We start from the raw sequence: 17407 nt of genomic DNA, 5'->3' as shown, positions 1-17407 counted from the left end.
TTCCCAATGTTGGGGAAGTCCAGAACCAGGGGTCACAGTCTAAGGATAAGGGGTAAGCCATTTAGGACTGAGATGAGGAGAAACTTCTTCACCCAGAGAGTGGTGAACCTGTGGAATTCTCTACCACAGAAAGTTGTTGAGGCCAATTCACTAAATATATTCAAAAAGGAGTTAGATGTAGTCCTTACTACTAGGGGGATCAAGGGGTATGGCGAGAAAGCAGGAATAGGGTACTGAGGTTGCATGTTCAGCCATGAACTCATTGAATGGCGGTGCAGGCTCGAAGGGCCGAATAGCCTACTCCTGCACCTATTTTCTATGTTTCTATGTTTCCCTCCCTCTGCTCCCCCCCTCTCTCCCTCTACCCCCCTCCTCCCCCTCCCCTCGCTGTCAAAAACACAGACAGACAGAGAATGAGAAACACACACAGACAGACAGAGAGATAGAGACGCTGACAGAGACACACGGGGGGGGGGCATCCCAGCACGCTGTTGGAGGGCTCCCGGTGCTCCAGTCGGTAAGTAGAAAATGTTTTATTTATTGATTTAAAAAAAATATATATTTCTTATAAATTTTTTTTGATTGATTTATTGGTTGATTTATTGATTTTTTAAAATAATTTATTATTGATGATGGCTCTTTATTTGTAAAACTGAAGTGTTTAATGTTTGTAAACTTCCCTTTAAACCTCCCCCCCCATTCCCTACGCCTGATTTGTAACCTATGCCTGATTTTCTAAAGCGTAGACAAGGTTTTTTCGAGCGTACAAAAATCTTCACTTAATCCATTCTAAGTTAGTTTGGAGTAAGTTTTCACTGACAACACTTTGAAAACAGGCGTAAGTGGCTGGACACGCCCCCTTTTGAAAAAAAAATTCTGTTCCAAAGTGAAACTGTTAAAACTGACTAGAACTGGAGCAAATTAAATGGCAAGAATTCCGATTTCTTAGATACTCCGTTCTACACCAGTTGCTCCTAAAAATCAGGAGCAAATCATGGCGAAACTTGGGGCCTATACTCCATCTGCCAAATTTTTGCCCACTCACTTAACCTATCTATATCCCTTTTCAGATTATTTGTGTCCTCTTCACAACCTGTTTTCCTTCCTATCTTTGTATCACCAGCAAATTTGGCTACATTACACTTGGTCCCATTATCCAAGTCATGAATATAGATTGTAAATAGTTGAGGCCCCAGCACTGATCCCTGTGGCACCCCACTAGTTACAGTTTACCAACCTGAAAATTATCCATTTATCCCGACTCTCTGTTTTGTGTTAGTCAGCCAATCCTCTATCCATGCTAATATATTACCCCCCAACCCTGCGAGCTCTTATCTTCTGCAGCAACCTTTTATGTGGCACCTTATCGAATGCCTTCTGGAAATCCAAATACACCACATCCACTGGTTCCCCTTTATCCACCCTGCTCATTCCATCCTCAAAGAACTCCAGAAAATTTGTCAAGCATAATTTCCCTTTCATAAAACCATTCTGCCTCTGCTTGATTGTATTATGATTTTCTAAATGTCCTACTAACAACTTCCATAATAATGGACTCCAGCATTTTCCCAATGACCGATGTTAGGCTAACTGGTCTATAATTTCCTGCTTTCTGTCTCCCTCCTTTCTTAAATAAGGGTGCTACATTTGTGCTTTTCCAATCCGCTGGGACCTCTCCCGAATCCAGGGAATTTTGGTAGATTACAACCAATGCATCCACTATCTCTGCAGCCACTTCTTTTAAGACCCTAAGATGCAGACTATCAGGTCCACGGGATTTGTCCACCTTTAGTCCCATTATTTTACCAAGTACTTTTTCTCCAGTGATAATGATTGTTTGATAAGTTCCCCTCTCCCTATAGCCCCTTGATCATCTATTATTGGGATGCTTTTAGTGTCTTCCACCTTGAAGACCGATACAAAATATTTGTTCAAAGTCTCTGCCATTTTCCTGTTTCCCAGTCTCATCCTTTCTTTTTATATACCTGTTGAAGCTCTTACTGTGTTTTTTTCTATTTCTTGCTAGTTTGCTCTCATAATCTATCTTCTCTCTCTTTATTATTTTTTTAATCGTCCTTTGCTGGTTTCTAAAAAATTCCCAATCCTCTGGCTCCCCACTAATCTTCGCAATATTGTACGCCTTTATTTTCAATTTGAAACCATCCTTTACTTCCTTAGTTAGCCACGGATGGTTCATCCTTCTCTTAGAGTCTTTCCCTCTCACTGGAATATATTTTTGCTGGCGTTATGAAATATCTCCTTAAGTGTCTGCCACTGCTTATCTATAGTCTTACCCTTTAATCTATTTTCCCAGTCCACTTTAGCCAACTCTGCCTTCATACCTTTGTAATTGCCTTTATTTAGGTTCAGGACATTGGTTTGAGACCCAACTTTCTCACCCTCAAACTGAATTTGAAATTCGAACATGCTATGATCATTCTTTCCTAGAAGATCCTTTACTATGAGATGATTAATTAATCCGGTCTCATTATATAGTACGAGCTCCAAGATAGCCTGCTCCCTGGTTGGTTCCACAACATATTGTTCTAAGAAATCATCCTGAATACATTCTATGAACTCGTCCTCAAGGTTATCTTGGCTAATTTGATTTGCCCAATCAATATGAAGATTAAAATCGCCCATGATTATTACAGTATCTTTCTAACAAGCCTCCATTATTTCTTGATTAATACTCTGTCCAACAGTGCAGCTACTGATAGGGGGCCTATAGACTATTCCCACCAGTGACTTCTTTCCTCTATTATTTCTTATCTCCATCCAAACTGAATCTACATCTTGATCTTGAGAACCAATATCATTTCTCACTATTGCACTGATCTCATTCTTTATCAACAGACCTACCCCACCTCCTTTTCCTTTCTGCCTATCCTTCCGAAGTGTCAAATACCCCATAATATTCAGTTCCCAGCCTTGGTCACCTTGAAACCACATCTCTGTAATGGCTATCAGATCATATCCATTTATTTCTATTTGTGCCGTCAACTCATTTATCTTGTTACGAATGCTACGTGCATTCAGATAAAGAGCTTTTAATTTAGTTTTTTTACCATTTTTGCCTACTCTGACCCCAATTTCTGATGCACTCTGATATTTATACGCTCTGTCCCTTCCTGTCACACACTGGTTACCATTACCCCTATCACTACCTTGCACTATTGCCTTCTCGTTTCTCTTTGACTTTTTAAATTTCCGCTCACCTGAACCCTCCCCCAAACTAGTTTAGAGCCCTATATTAAAAAAAGAATGCTGAGCAGTGATTTAATAGAGGTCTTTAAAATGATGAAAGGTTTTAGAAACATAGAAACATACAAATTTACAGCGCAGAAGGAGGCCATTTCGGTCCATGCCGGCTGACAAAGAGCCGCATGGCCCCTGGTCAGCAGCCCTAAAGGTTACATATAAACCTATGAACAATGATGGAAAGGTAAAGAGCACCCAGCCCAACCAGCCCGCCTCACACAACTGCAGCACCCCTTATACTAAAACATTCTACACTTCACCCCAACCGGAGCCATGTGATCTCCTGGGAGAGGCAAAAACCAGGTAAAAACGCAGGCCAATTTAGGGAGAAAAAATCTGGGAAAATTCCTCTCCGACCCATCCAGGTGATTAAAACTAGTCCAGGAGATGACCCTGGCCGTATTCTATTCCCTGCAGTATTTACCATTATATCTGCTCCGTCCAATAAAAGGTCATCCAGTCTAATCCCAATTACCAGCTCTAGGTCCGTAATCCTGCAGGTTACTGCACTTTAAGTGCCCATCCAACCATCTCTAGTGCAAACACGTCCTTCCCATAATACGGCGACCAGAACTGCATGCAGTACTCCAGCTGTGGCCAAACCAAAGTATTATACAATTTAAGCATAACCCCCCTGCTCTTATATTCTGTGCCTCGGCCAATAAAGGCAAGCATTCTTAACCACCTTATCCACCTGGCCTGCTACTTTCAGGGATCTGTGGAAAAGCACTCCAAGGTCCCTTTGTTCATCTACACTATTAAATGGCCTACCGCCTAATATGTATATCCTTTCCTTATTTTCCCCCCCAAGTGCATCACCTCACACTTCTTTGAATTAAATTCTATTTGGCACTGCTCTGCCCACCTGATCTGTAGATTGATATCCTGCTGCAGCCCATGACTTTCCTCTTCATTATCAACCACAAAACCAATGTTAGTGTCGTCAGCAAACTTATTAATCATACTCCCTATATTCAAATCTAAATCGTTGATATATACCACAAAAAGCATGGGACCAAGTACGGAACCCTGCGGATCCCCACTGGAAACATCCTTCCAGTCACAAAAACATCCATCAATCATTACCCTTTGCTTCCTACCTCCAAGCCAATTTTGGATCCAACTTGCCACTTTGCCCTGTATCTCATCGGCTTTAACCTTCATGACCAGCCTACCATGTGGGACCTTATCAAAAGCCTTGCTAAAGTCCATATATACTACATCGTGCGCATGACCCTCATCGACCCTCTTGGTTACTATTGTGTTCTTAACACAGATGAGACTGCACACAGGGAGGTTAAAGTAACAGTGACCTAATTCTTTATTAAGACACTCCAGAGTGAGGAACAGGCCTTCGGAGCCGGCTTATATACAGTGCTCCCAAGGGATGCTGGGATCCCTTGGGACTTCAGGGGATGTGCTCCCTGGTGGCGGAACGTGGGAATGCATGCTTTACAGATACACAACATCACTTCCCCCCCCCCCCCCCACAAAGTCAAAGTGAAAACTATGTACAAGGTGAGGTGTCGGGAGCCTTTCTTTCCCTGGTGGACCGCCTCGGTACAAATGTCTGTTCTGGTGTGTTGGCTTTGCCCTCGCTAGGCTGGCGTGTTGTTGGCCCTGCAGGGCTGCTGGGTGAGCTTGGCCTTGCTGGGCTGTTGGGCGTGATGGGTTCGATTTCCTGGTCCGGGGTGGTGTCGTTGATCCTTTGGGTGTCTGCTGTGGGTTGTTCAGGGCAGTCTGTGAACCGCAGCCTTGTTTGGTCCAGGTACTTTCTGCAAATTTGTCCATTGCCTAGTTTGACTACAAACACCCTACTTCCTTCTTTAGCTATCACCGTGACCGCGATCCACTTGGGACCATGTCCATAGTTTAGCACATACACAGGGTCATTCAGATCAATATCCTTTGACACAGTAGCGCGACCATCGTTTACATTTTATTGCTGCCACCTGCTCTCTACCTGATCATGCAGGTTGGGGTGAACCAGCGAGAGTCTGGTTTTAAGTGTCCTTTTCATGAGTAGCTCAGCAGAGGGCACCTCTGTGAGCGAGTGGGGTCTCGTGCGGTAGCTGAGCAGTACTCGGGACAGGCGGGTTTGGAGTGAGCCTTCTGTGACTCGTTTAAGGCTCTGTTTGATTGTTTGTACTGCCCGCTCTGCCTGCCCATTGGAGGCTGGTTTAAACGGGGCCGAGGTGACATGTTTGATCCCATTGCGGGTCATGAATTCTTTAAATTTGGCACTGGTGAAACATGGCCCGTTGTCACTAACCAGTATGTCAGGCAGGCCGTGGGTGGCAAACATGGCCCTCAGGCTTTCAATGGTGGCAGTAGCGGTGCTTCCCGACATTATTTCACATTCAATCCATTTTGAAAAAGTATCCACCACCACCAGAAACATTTTACCGAGAAACGGGTCCGCATAGTCGACATGGATCCTCGACCATCGTCTGGAAGGCCAGGACCACAAACTTAGTGGTGCCTCTCTGGGCGCGTTGCTCAACTGAGCACACACGCTGCATTGTCGTACACAGGACTCTAAGTCAGAGTCGATACCGGACCACCACATGTGGGATCTGGCTATCGCTTTCATCATTACTATACCCGGGTGTGTGCTGTGGAGATCCGAAATGAACAACTCCCTGCCCTTTTTGCGTAGCACTACGCAGTTACCCCACAACAGGCAGTCTGCCTGAATGGACAGCTTGTCCTTTCGCCGCTGAAACGGCTTGATTAGCTCTGCATTTCAACAGGGATGCTGGCCCAGTTCCCATGCAGTACAGTTTTTTTTACTAGGGACAGCAGAGGATCTTGGCTGGTCTAAGTCCTAATCTGGCGGACCGTGACAGGTGATTTATCATTTTCAAACGCTTCCATGACCATCAAGAAGTCTGCGGGCTGCACCACCATCAACAAGTTTGCAGGCTACGCCATTTCCACCCCCGTGGTGGCCAATGTTAGCCGACTGAGAGCATCTGCACAGTTTTCGGTGCCTGGCCTGTGGCGGATGGTATAGTTATACGCTGATAGCGCGAGTGCCCACCTTTGTATGCGGGCTGAGGCATGAGTATTTATCCCCTTGTTTTCAGCGAACAGGGATATGAGGGGCTTGTGATCGGTTTCCAGCTCAAATTTGAGGCCAAACAGATACTGATGCATTTTCTTTACCCCGAACACACACGCTAATGCCTCTTTCTCAATCATGCTGTCGGCCCTCTCGGCCTTAGACAAGCTCCTGGAGGCATAGGCTACAGGTTGCAACTTCCCCTCAACGTTAGCTTGTTGTAATACACACCAGACTCTGTATAACGACGCATCACATGTTAGCACAAGTCTTTTACATGGGTTATACAATACAAGCAGCTTGTTGGAGCATTAAATATTTATGGCTTTCTCAAAAGCAATTACTTGGTTTTTTCCCCTTACCCAGTTCTCACCTTTACGCAATAACACATATAGGAGCTCTAAGAGGGTGCTTAACCCCATTAGGAAGTTACCAAAATCGTTGAGGAGTTCCAGGAACGACCGCAGCTCCGTGACATTCTGCGGGCTGGGTGCGTTCCTGATAGCCTCTGTCTTGGCGTCTGTGGGCCGAATGCCGTCAGCCGCGATCTTTCTCCCCAAAAACTCGACTTCCATTACCATGAAGACGCATTTCGACCTCTTCAGCCGCAGCCCCACGCAATCCCGTCGCTGGAGGACCTCCTCCAGGTTTTGTAGGTGCTCGACGGTGTCCCGATCCGTGACCAATACGTCGTCCTGAAAAACCACCGTGCGTGGTACCGACTTGAGTAGGCTCTCCATGTTTCTCTGGAAGATCGCTGCAACTGACCAAATTCCAAACCGGCATCAGTTGTAGATGAACAGTCCCTTGTGCGTGTTGATGCAGGTGAGGTCCTTCGAAGACTCCTCCAGCTCCTGCGTCATGTAGGCCGAAGTCAGGTCGAGCTTGGTGAACGTCTTGCCTCCTGCCAGCATCGCAAATAGGTCATCTGCCTTAGGTAGCGGGTATTGGTCCTGTAGCGAGGAACGATTAATAGTTACTTTATAATCGCCGCAAATCCTGACCGTGCCATCACTTTTGAGTACTGGTTTATTCGGGCTGGCGCACTCGTTAAATTCCATTGGGGAGATAATGTCCTCGCGTTGCAGCCTGTCCAGCTTGATTTCCACTCTCTACCTCATCATGTGAGGTACCGCTCGCACCTTGTGGTGAATGGGTCGTGCCTCTGGGACCAAGTGGATCCGCACCTTCGCCCTGGAAAAGTTTCCAATGCCTGGCTCAAAAAGGGAAGGAAATTTGTTAAGAATCTGGGTACATGAGGCCTCATCGACAAGTGATAGCGCTCGGATGTCATCCCAGTTTCAGCGGATTTTGCCCAGCCAGCTCCTTCCAAGCAGTTTTGGGCCATCACCTGGGACAATCCAGAGTGCAGTTCGTGCACCGTGCCCTCGTAAGTGACCTTGACCATGGCGCTGCCCAGGACAGTGATGAGCTCTTTGGTGTACGTTCTCAGTTTTGTGTGGATGGGGCTCAGGACTGGTCAGAGTGCCTTGTTGCACCAGTCTCTCAAACATTTTTTACTCATGATGAATTGGCTAGCACCAGTGTCCAGTTCCATTGCTACGGGTAAGCCATTCAATTTTACATTTAGCATTATAGGTGGACATTTCATCGAAAATGTGTGCACCCCGTGTACGTCAGCATCTGCCTCCTCTATCTGAGGCTCGAAACTGCTTTGATCCACCATGGGCCGATCTTCCTCTGCCACGTGGTGGTTAGCAGGTTTTGCAGAGCTTGCAGCTCGTCTGCAAACATACCCTTTGAAGCAGCATGAATAGGCTGAATGGAAGCCTCCATAACGCCAACAAGGTGTGAATTGCCTTGCAGTCAATCCTTTGTTGCAGACTCGAAGTCATCTGGGTCACCTGTGGCCTGCTGGAAGTTGCAGACTCGTGGTTTCTGCTCTGTACATTTCTGCTCGCAAACACAGTTCCACTTAATTTATGAACATTGCGAGCACTTGTGGGCTGAGAGATTTGTTTAGTGTTATCACTGATGGATATAAACGCCTGTGCTATCGCAATGGCCTTACTGAGGGTCGGTGTCTCTACAGTCAAAAGTTTTCGTAGGATGGTCTCGTGGCCAATGCCCAGTATAAAAAAGTCTCTGAGCATCTGCTCCAGGTAGTTAATCGAAGAACTTTTTCTTTAATTTGATTAGGTTTGAGCTACTTAAGTGACAAACAATGCAATTATGATGTTTATATAAGTCTCAATTGAATTAGATTATTTCAAGTTGTACAGAATGAAATGTTTAAAGACTATGTTTGTATCTGTTTAGGAGGACCATGCACCGTACCATTTCATTTTGACTGCAGTGTGATTTATTTCTTTTGAACTCATATTGTCCTGCAAGTCGCCTGAGCTCGGCGACATAGCTCGCCACTTCCTGACCTTCAGATCGCTGGCATGTGTAGAACCGATACCTCACGATCAGCACGCTCTCCCTCGGGTTAAGAATCTCCTGAACCTGTGTACACAGCTCCTCATACGACTTATCTGTGGGTTTCACCAGAGCCAGAAGAGGCTGTAGGTCGGTGCCCCGCAGACCGCGAGGAGGCCCGCTCTCCTTTTTGCAGCACTTCCTTCTCCATCCAGCTCGTTGGTTACAAAGTACTGGTCTAGCCGTTGAACATAGGCTTCCTAGTCCTCACCCTCCGAGAACTTCTCCAGGATGCCCAAAGTTTTCTACATCTTTGCGTTGGATTCGTATACTCGTCGCCAGTTATTGTGTTCCTAACACAGATGAGACTGCACACAGGGAGGTTAAAGTAAAAGTGACCTCAGTCTTTATTAAGACACTCCAGAGTAAGGAACAGGCCTTCGGGGCCAGCTTATATGCTGGGATCCCTTGGGACTTCAGGGGATGCGCTCCCTGGTGGCGGAACATGGGAGTGCATGCTTTATAGATACACAACAGTTACCTCCTCAAAAAATTCAATCTGGTTAGTCAAACACAATCTTCCCTGAACAAATCCGTGCTGACTGTCCCTAATTAATCCTTGCCTTTCCAAATGCAGATTTATTCCAATAATTTTCCCACCACTGAGGTTAGGCTGACAGGCCTGTAATTACTCGGCCTATCCCTTTCTCCCTTTTTAAACAAGGGTACTACATTAGCAGTCCTCCAATCCTCCAGCACCATGCCCAGATCCAAAGAGGACTGGAAAATGATGGTCAAGGCCTCTACTATTTCCTCTTTTACTTCGCTCAACAGCCAGGGATGCATTTCATCCGGACCTGAGGACTTATCTACTTTCAAAGCTGCTAAACCCCTTAATACTTCTTCTCTCACTATATCTATTTCATCCAGAATCTCACACTCCTCCTTGATAGCAGTATCTGCATTGCCCCTTTCCTTTGTGAAAACAGATGCAAAGTATTCGTTAAGAACCCTCCCAACATCTTCCGCCTCCACACAAAGATTACCCTCATGGTCTCTAATAAGGCCTACCCTTTCTTTAGTTACCCTCTTACTCTTAAAATATTTATAGAACGTCTTAGGGTTTTCCTTAATTTTACTGGCCAATAATTTCTCATGCTCTCTCTTAGCATTCCTAATATCATTTTTAAATTTGCCTCTTAACTTGCTATATTCCTCTAAAGATTCTATAGTATTTAGCTGTTGGTATTTGACATAAGTGTCCTTTATTTCCTTAATCCTCCCATGTAAGTCCCTAGACAGCCAAGGGGCTCTAGAATTATTTTTCCCAGCCTTTTTCTTTAAGGGCACATGTTTTGCTTGAGCCTTCCGGATTTCTTTCTTGAATGCCTCTCACTGTTCTGACACTGGTTTACCCACAAGTAGCTGTTTCCAGTCCACTATGGCCAAATCACTCCTTAACTTAGCAAAATTAGCTTTTCCCCAATTCAGAGCTTTTATTCCAGGCCTATTCTTGTCCTTATCCATAACCAACTTGAATCTGACTGAATTATGGTCACTGGCACTCAAGTGCTCTCCCACTAATACCCCTTCAACCTGCCCAGCTTCATTCCCCAAAACTAAATCCAAGACCGCCCCCTCTCGTGCTGGGCTTGCTACATACTGACTAAAAAAGTTCTCTTGAATGCATTTCAAGAATTCTGCACCCTCTATACCCCACACTATATCTGTCCCAATCAATATTTGGATAGTTAAAATCCCCTATTACTACCCTATGGTTTTTGGACTTCACAGCAATTTGCCTACATATTTGCTTCTCTATTTCCCTCCCACTGTTTGGGGGTCTATAATACACGCCCAGCGCCCCTTTTTTATTTTTCAATTTGACCCATATGGCCTCATTTGATGATCCCTCTAACATATCATCCCTCCTCACCGCTGTAACATTTTCTTTAATCAGTACCGCAGCCCCCCCCCCCCCCCACCCATCTTGTCAGAGCTAGGTCTTGGTCCAGTGACAAGGGTTATCCAAAACGACTGGAGACCTGCTCTGCTGCACGGACCTAGTGCACACACATATCGCAGTGTGGGCTGGCCCGTGCTGCCCCTGGGTCCGAACTCATGCCTCTCCTGGGCCCCGATCACATCCCTCTACAATCTCTCACCGCTCCTTCGCCCCGAACTCACTGCTCCTGCTGTATCTGCCCACGCTCCAATCACCGATCTGGACCTTGATGACGCCACTCTTCACTACTGTCACCCTCCTGCACCAGCTCGCGCTGCTCCCTGAAGTAGTATGCCTCCACGCTGCTCCCGGAACCTCCATGCTTCTCCCTACTATAAGAACCCCCCTTTAACACCCACCTCCTTGACCAAACTGTTCTGATGTCTCCTTCTTGGGCTCAGTATCAATTTTTGTCTGCCTAACTTCCTGTGAGGCACCGTGGGATGTTTCACTGTGTTAACAACACTATATAAAGTTGTTGTTAACTCTTTAAAGCAAATAATTTTTAATTTTAAAGGGGTTTCAGGAGGGGTGAGTCAACACCATTGAAATAAAACCTTAGGACAGACTTCTAATGGCTCACATCCAAATATTAAATTGCTTTATCCTCTTCACAATGCTAATCAATCTGCTGTGTATTTCAAACATTTTCTGCTTTCAAAACCTTAAGGCCCAAGGCTAGAAATTACAGTTACTGCCAACAGTGAACAAACACTTAATACATCAGTCGCACCCTCGTGTGTGACAGGTGTTAAATCAATCAAAATAAACAGGTTAATGCCTCAGTTCAAACAGTGAAAGGAATGGCAGAGAATGTGTAAACAGTTTGTCTACCATCTTTGCCAAGTTGTTACGAGCCTATATTGCTCTTTTGGCCTGGTTATCCTAACAAGCCGACACAGAGGCTGAAATTAGCTGTCAACTTAAAGTGATGATGGTCAGTAAGTATGTCCTAGAGTGGGGGAGGATGAAGGTCCAAAGTGCTGCATCAGATCGTTCGGACAGGATTTCATACCGATCATTCGCCACCAAGCTACCTCTGGGCTGCTGTCTACAGGGTAGGCCTGTAGCGACAAAGGAAGAAGTGGAGGGGGCAGGTTTACTGTCTACCCTCGACTGAAGATGGTTCATGGGGTCAGGAGATCGGAGCTTCATCAAGATGACAGGCGGTGGCGATTCCCAGAGGGGAAGAGGGCAGGGTGTAGGTGAGGAGGAATGGAGAGCACTGCTAGGAGCTGGGTACAGGGTTCCTTGGTGGCACCCAGGGAGGCGGCCATGCACCAATCTACTCAGCTACTGAGATGTTAGGCCAAGGAAAACAAAATTACAGAAAAAGGGAGCTACTTTATTACCCACAGAAAGAAAAGCAAAAATAAATTTAAAACAAAATTAGAAAAAAATAGGCCAGAGGATAATAGCCTGCACAACTTTCGATACATTCACTATTTCACTACGTGAATATTACATTACAGCATACATTTTTGGAGTCTAAATTCGAACTGTAGTGAGGAGTGCGGATCTGTGAGTGGGACAGGGAGCTGAGGGTGGGACGGGGAGCTGGGGCTGGGACGGGGAGCTGTGCGCAATGGTTGAGGCTCTCTCGGTGGGATGGGGAGCTGTGGCTTGAGTCTACAACCTTCTGTCTCAGAAGGCAGGATGCTAACACCCTAACCAGAAGTGAAATGACCCATGTTCATTCTTAAAAATTAATGATTATAAGATCCATGTGACTTCTGATTATAAAGGTCATTCCCAATATTTTCCTTCTCTTGAAGCTCGTTGTGTGAAGGAATCGCAGACACAAGGTTGCTTGCTGGTGCTCCGTGGCACTGTCTGTACCCGAGTCTGTCACACCTCAGGGTGGTAGGTCACAGGGTTGGTCGGAAATCCTCCACACTCACGGTCCCAGAACTTGCTGGAGCGGAGCAAGAGAAGGATCTTAAAAACATGGCAGTGCTCAAAGTAGAAAATTCACCCTGTTCAGATGGAATGCATCCTAGGTTGCTGAGGGAAGTAAGGGTGGAGATAATGGCGGCTCTGGCCATAATCTTTCAATCTTCCTTAGATATGGGAGAGGTGCCAGAGGACTGGAGAGTTTCAAATGTTACACCCTTGTTCAAAAAAGGGTGCAAGGATAAACCCAGCAACTACAGGCCAGTCAGCCTAAGGGTGGAGAAACTTTTAGAGACATTAATCCAGGCCAAAATTAATCAGCACTTGGAAAAATATGCATTAATAAATCAAAGCAATAAATTAAAGTAAGCACGGCTTTGTTTAAAAGCAAAACGTGTTTGTCTAACTTGATTGAGTTCTTCGATGGAATTACAGAGTGGGTCGATGAGGGTTGTGCATTTGGTGTGTATATGGACTTTGAAAAGGTGTTTGATAAAGTACCACATAATAGATTTGTTAGCAAAATTGAAACCCTGGGTTAAAAGGGCGGTGGAAGCATAGATGCAATATTGGCTAAGGGACAGAAAGCACTGGTGACGTTATTTTTCAGACTTGTGGAAAGTATACAGTATCTCCCAGGGCTCAGTGTTTGGATCACTGCTCTTTTTGATATATATTTTTTCTGGGGCTGTGATTCCAGAAAGGATTCTTCCTGAATGTGTTTCCCTTTCTCACACAATTTTTCACGACCCTCCTGCCCCTGTAAATATCTCACAGCTCTACAATGAAGGTGGAGAGATCCTAGCACGATGTGAAAGTGCTACTCTTTGACAGGTCAGGCACCAGGGTCTTTATAAATCTTGACCATTTGCAGGTTAAAGATGTGTGGTCACCTGACAGGTTGTCAGGAAGAACACAAGTCGTGCCACAAAGACACGAGGCAAATGCCACACAGGGCTCAGACAATCCCCTTTGAGAGGAGGATGTTCATTTGCAGACTCCCACAGCCCAGCCCAGCCTCCCCTCCCACCGAGCCCCTCCCTACCCCACTATTCCCCTCACACTGAGCCCTTTCCCACTCCACCCCTCCCACCAAGCCCTTCCCCAACCACTGAGCCCCTCCCTCCCACCACACTCTTCCCCACCCTTCTCTTCCACCGAGCCCCTTCCTACCCCACCCTTCCCCTCACACTGAGCCCTTTCCCACTCCACCCCTCCCAGCCCCACCCCAACCACCAAGTCCCTCCCCTCACGCCGAGCCCCTCCCTACTCCACCCTTCCCCTCACACTGAACCCTTCCCCACTCCACCCCTCCCCAACCAGAGCCCCTCCCTCATACCGAGCCCCGCCCCTCATCCATCCACTTCTCCAACCGCCACCCGACACAAAGGGCCTTAAATTAACGGCTGCGCCTCAGAGCAGAGCCACCGGCATCAGACCAGTTGAAAGGACACACTTTGAGGCCTGGAATCTGTTGGCGGTCCATTGCTGGCGGGGATTGGTGAAGAGCTCCTTGATTTAATTGTGCGGCAGTCAACACCTCAGCAATTTGCATTTGTATAGCGCCTTTAGCCCAGTAAAAGGTTGTATTCGCAGTGACCTTTGCTGTAGGTTTGGAACGTCGAGTTAAACTGCTAAACACAAACTTCCAAACAGGGAAATTATACTTTTCCGTTAATCAGCATTGTATATATTGCACAGTTTGCACGCTTCCCATTGAACACCGAATTGGCTCCATTCATCCCTCCACCCGCAGAAACCGCCCTTCTCCAACCATCGCCAACAACCTGTGGGCTCTTACTGTGTACACTGGCTCTGCTCCGGATTCCGCTGTTCCCGTGCGATCCGCCGCGGCCACTCCGACTGCCTGGGCCGGAGATTGACAGCTCCCCGCGGGTCGTCGCCTGGCAACCAGCGCACGCCGGAAGCCACGGGCCTGGTGATTGGCAGGTTCGGTCACGGTTACTTAGCGACCGCACGACGCCGGAAGCAGCCGGCGGGAATTTGAGCGCCGAGTAAAGCGGCGCGATGAGAGGTTTGGGAGTAAAGCAGCCAGAGAGCCCGAGCTCCTGGGTGGGAGAGAATCAGACCGCACAGGAGGAGGCCACTCGGCCGATCGGGCCTGTGCCAGGTCTCTGAAAAAACTGTCCAATTAATCCCACTCCCCTGCTCTTAACCCACAGCCTTGCATTGTTTTTCCTTAAAGTATACATCCAATTCCTTTTTAAAAGTTACTATTGAATCTGCTTTTGTGTAAAATAAATTCTCATCTACCCTTGGCTTTTTTTTTTGCTAATTACCTTAAATCTGCATCCTCTGGTTACTGACACTCCTGCCACTGGAAACAGTTTAGAAACATAGAAAATAGGTGCAGGAGTAGGCTATGCGGCCCTTCGAGCCTGCACCACCATTCAATAAGATCATGGCTGTTCATTCTCTCAGTACCCCTTTCCTGCTTTCTCTCCATACCCCTTGATCCTTTTAGCCGTAAGGGCCATATCTAACTCCCTCTTGAATATATCCAATGAACTGACATCAACAACTCTCTGCGGTAGGGAATTCCACAGGTTAACAATTCTGAGTGAAGAAGTTTCTCATCTCGGTCATAAATGGCTTACCCCTTATCCTTAGACTGTGACCCCTGGTTCTGGACTTCCCCAACATCGGGAACATTCTTCCTGCATCTAACCTGTCCAGTCCCATCAGAATTTTATATGTTTCTATGAGATCCTCTCTCATCCTTCTAAACTCCAGTGAATAAAGGCCCAGTCGATCCAGTCTCTCCTCATATGTCAGTCCTGCCATCCCGGGAACCAGTCTGGTGAACCTTCGCTGCACTCCCTCAATAACAAGAACGTCCTTCCTCAGATTAGGAGACCAAAACTGAACACAATATTCCAGGTGAGGCCTCACCAAGGCCCTGTACAACTGCAGTAAGACCTCCCTGCTCCTATACTCAAATCCCCTAGCTATGAAGGCCAACATACCATTTGCCTTCTTCACCACCTGCTGTACTTGCATGCCAACTTTCAATGACTGATGTACCATGACACCAGGTCTCGTTGCACCTCACTTTTCCTAATCTGCCGCCATTCAGATAATATTCTGCCTCCGTGTTTTTGCCATCAAAGTGGATAACCTCACATTTATCCATATTATCCTGCATCTGCCATGCATTTGCCTACTCACCTAACCTGTCCAAGTCATCCTGCAGCCTCTTAGCATTCTCCTCACAGCTCACACTGCCACCCAGCTTAGTGTCATCTGCAAACTTGGAGATATTACACTCAATTCCTTCATCTAAATCATTAATGTATATTGTAAAGAGCTGGGGTCCCAGCACTGAGCCTTGTGGCACTCCACTAGTCACTGCCTGCCATTCTGAAAAGGACCCGTTTTTCCCCGACTCTGCTTCCTGTCTGCCAACCAGTTCTCTATCCATGTCAGTACATTACCGCCAATACTACGTGCTTTAATTTTGCACACAAATCTCTTGTATGGGACCTTGTCAAAAGCCTTTTGAAAGTCCAAATACAGCACAGCCACTGGTTCTCCCTTGTCCACTCTACCAGTTGCATCCTCAAAAAATTCTAGAAGATTTGTCAAGCATGATTTCCCTTTCATTAATCCATGCTGACTTGGACCGATCCCGTCACTGCTTTCCAAATGCGCTGCCATTTCATCTTTAATAATTGATTCCAATATTTTCCCCACTTCTGATGTCAGGCTAACTGGTCTATAATTATCCATTTTCTCTCTCCTTTCTTAAAAAGTGGGGTTACATGAGCTACCCTCCAGCCCATAGGAACTGATCCAGAGTTAATAGACTGTTGGAAAATGATGTTCAATGCATCCACTATTTCTAGGGCCACTTCCTTAAGTACTCTGGGATGCAGACTATCAGGACCCGGGGATTTATCGGCCTTCAATCCCATCAATTTCATTAATACAATTTCCCTTAAAAGGATTTCCTTCAGTTCCTCCTTCTCACTAGACCCTCGGTCCCCTAGTATTTCCGGAAGATTATTTGCGTCTTCCTTTGTGAAGACAGAACCAAAGTATTTGTTCAACTGGTCTGCCATTTCTTTGTTCCCCATTATAAATTCACCTGAATCTGACTGTTTCTTCCAATCCACTCTATCAAAACCCTTCATAAAGTTCAACACCTTTATTAAATCTCCCTTTAACCGTTTCTGGTCTAAGAAGAACAATCCCAGCTTCTCCAGTCTTTCCACAGACCTGAAGTCGCTCATCCCTGGTACCGTTCTAGTAAATCTCTTCTGCACCCTCCCTAAGGCCTTGACATCCTTCCTAAGGTGTGATGCTCAGAATTGGACACTAAACTCTAACCAGTGATTTATAAAGGTTTACCATAACTTTCTTACTTTTGCACTCTATGCCTCGGTTTAAAAAGCCAAGTATGTGTTTCTAACAGCTTTATTAACATGTCCTGACACCTTCAAAGATATGTGTATGTTATCCCCCACGTCTCTGTTCATGCAACCTCTTTAAAATTGTTTTATTTGGTTTATATTGCCTCTCTTTTCCAAAATACATCACATCACATTTCCCTGCATTAAATTTCATCTGCTATGTCTGCCCATCTCACCTGTCTGTCTATATCCTCTTGAAAAGTCTGTTGTTGTCCTCCTCACTGTTTACTACATTTACGAGTTTCGTGTCATCTGCAAACTTTGAAATTATGCCCCCTAAATCCAAGTCTAAGGTCATTAATCTATGTCTGACCATTGACCATTGACCACTAACTGCTTTCTGTCTCGCAGACAATTTTGCATCCACGC

At 46.0% G+C, this 17407-nt stretch overlaps 1 protein-coding gene across 1 annotated transcript in view; it reads right to left on the bottom strand.

Moving 5' to 3' along the window:
* Nucleotides 1–17407, bottom strand: part of LOC139269230 (uncharacterized) — a 141447-nt gene that overhangs the window by 110365 nt on the left and 13675 nt on the right. The window contains exon 2 of the mRNA XM_070888320.1: nt 14407–14674. Coding sequence (XP_070744421.1) covers nt 14407–14674 — 268 coding nt within the window. The remainder of the gene's footprint in view (nt 1–14406; nt 14675–17407) is intronic.

The sequence above is a fragment of the Pristiophorus japonicus genome, chromosome 8, assembly GCF_044704955.1.
Source record: "Pristiophorus japonicus isolate sPriJap1 chromosome 8, sPriJap1.hap1, whole genome shotgun sequence".
NCBI classification, from domain to species: domain Eukaryota; kingdom Metazoa; phylum Chordata; class Chondrichthyes; family Pristiophoridae; genus Pristiophorus; species Pristiophorus japonicus.
This window is presented reverse-complemented; position numbering and strand designations above follow the sequence as displayed.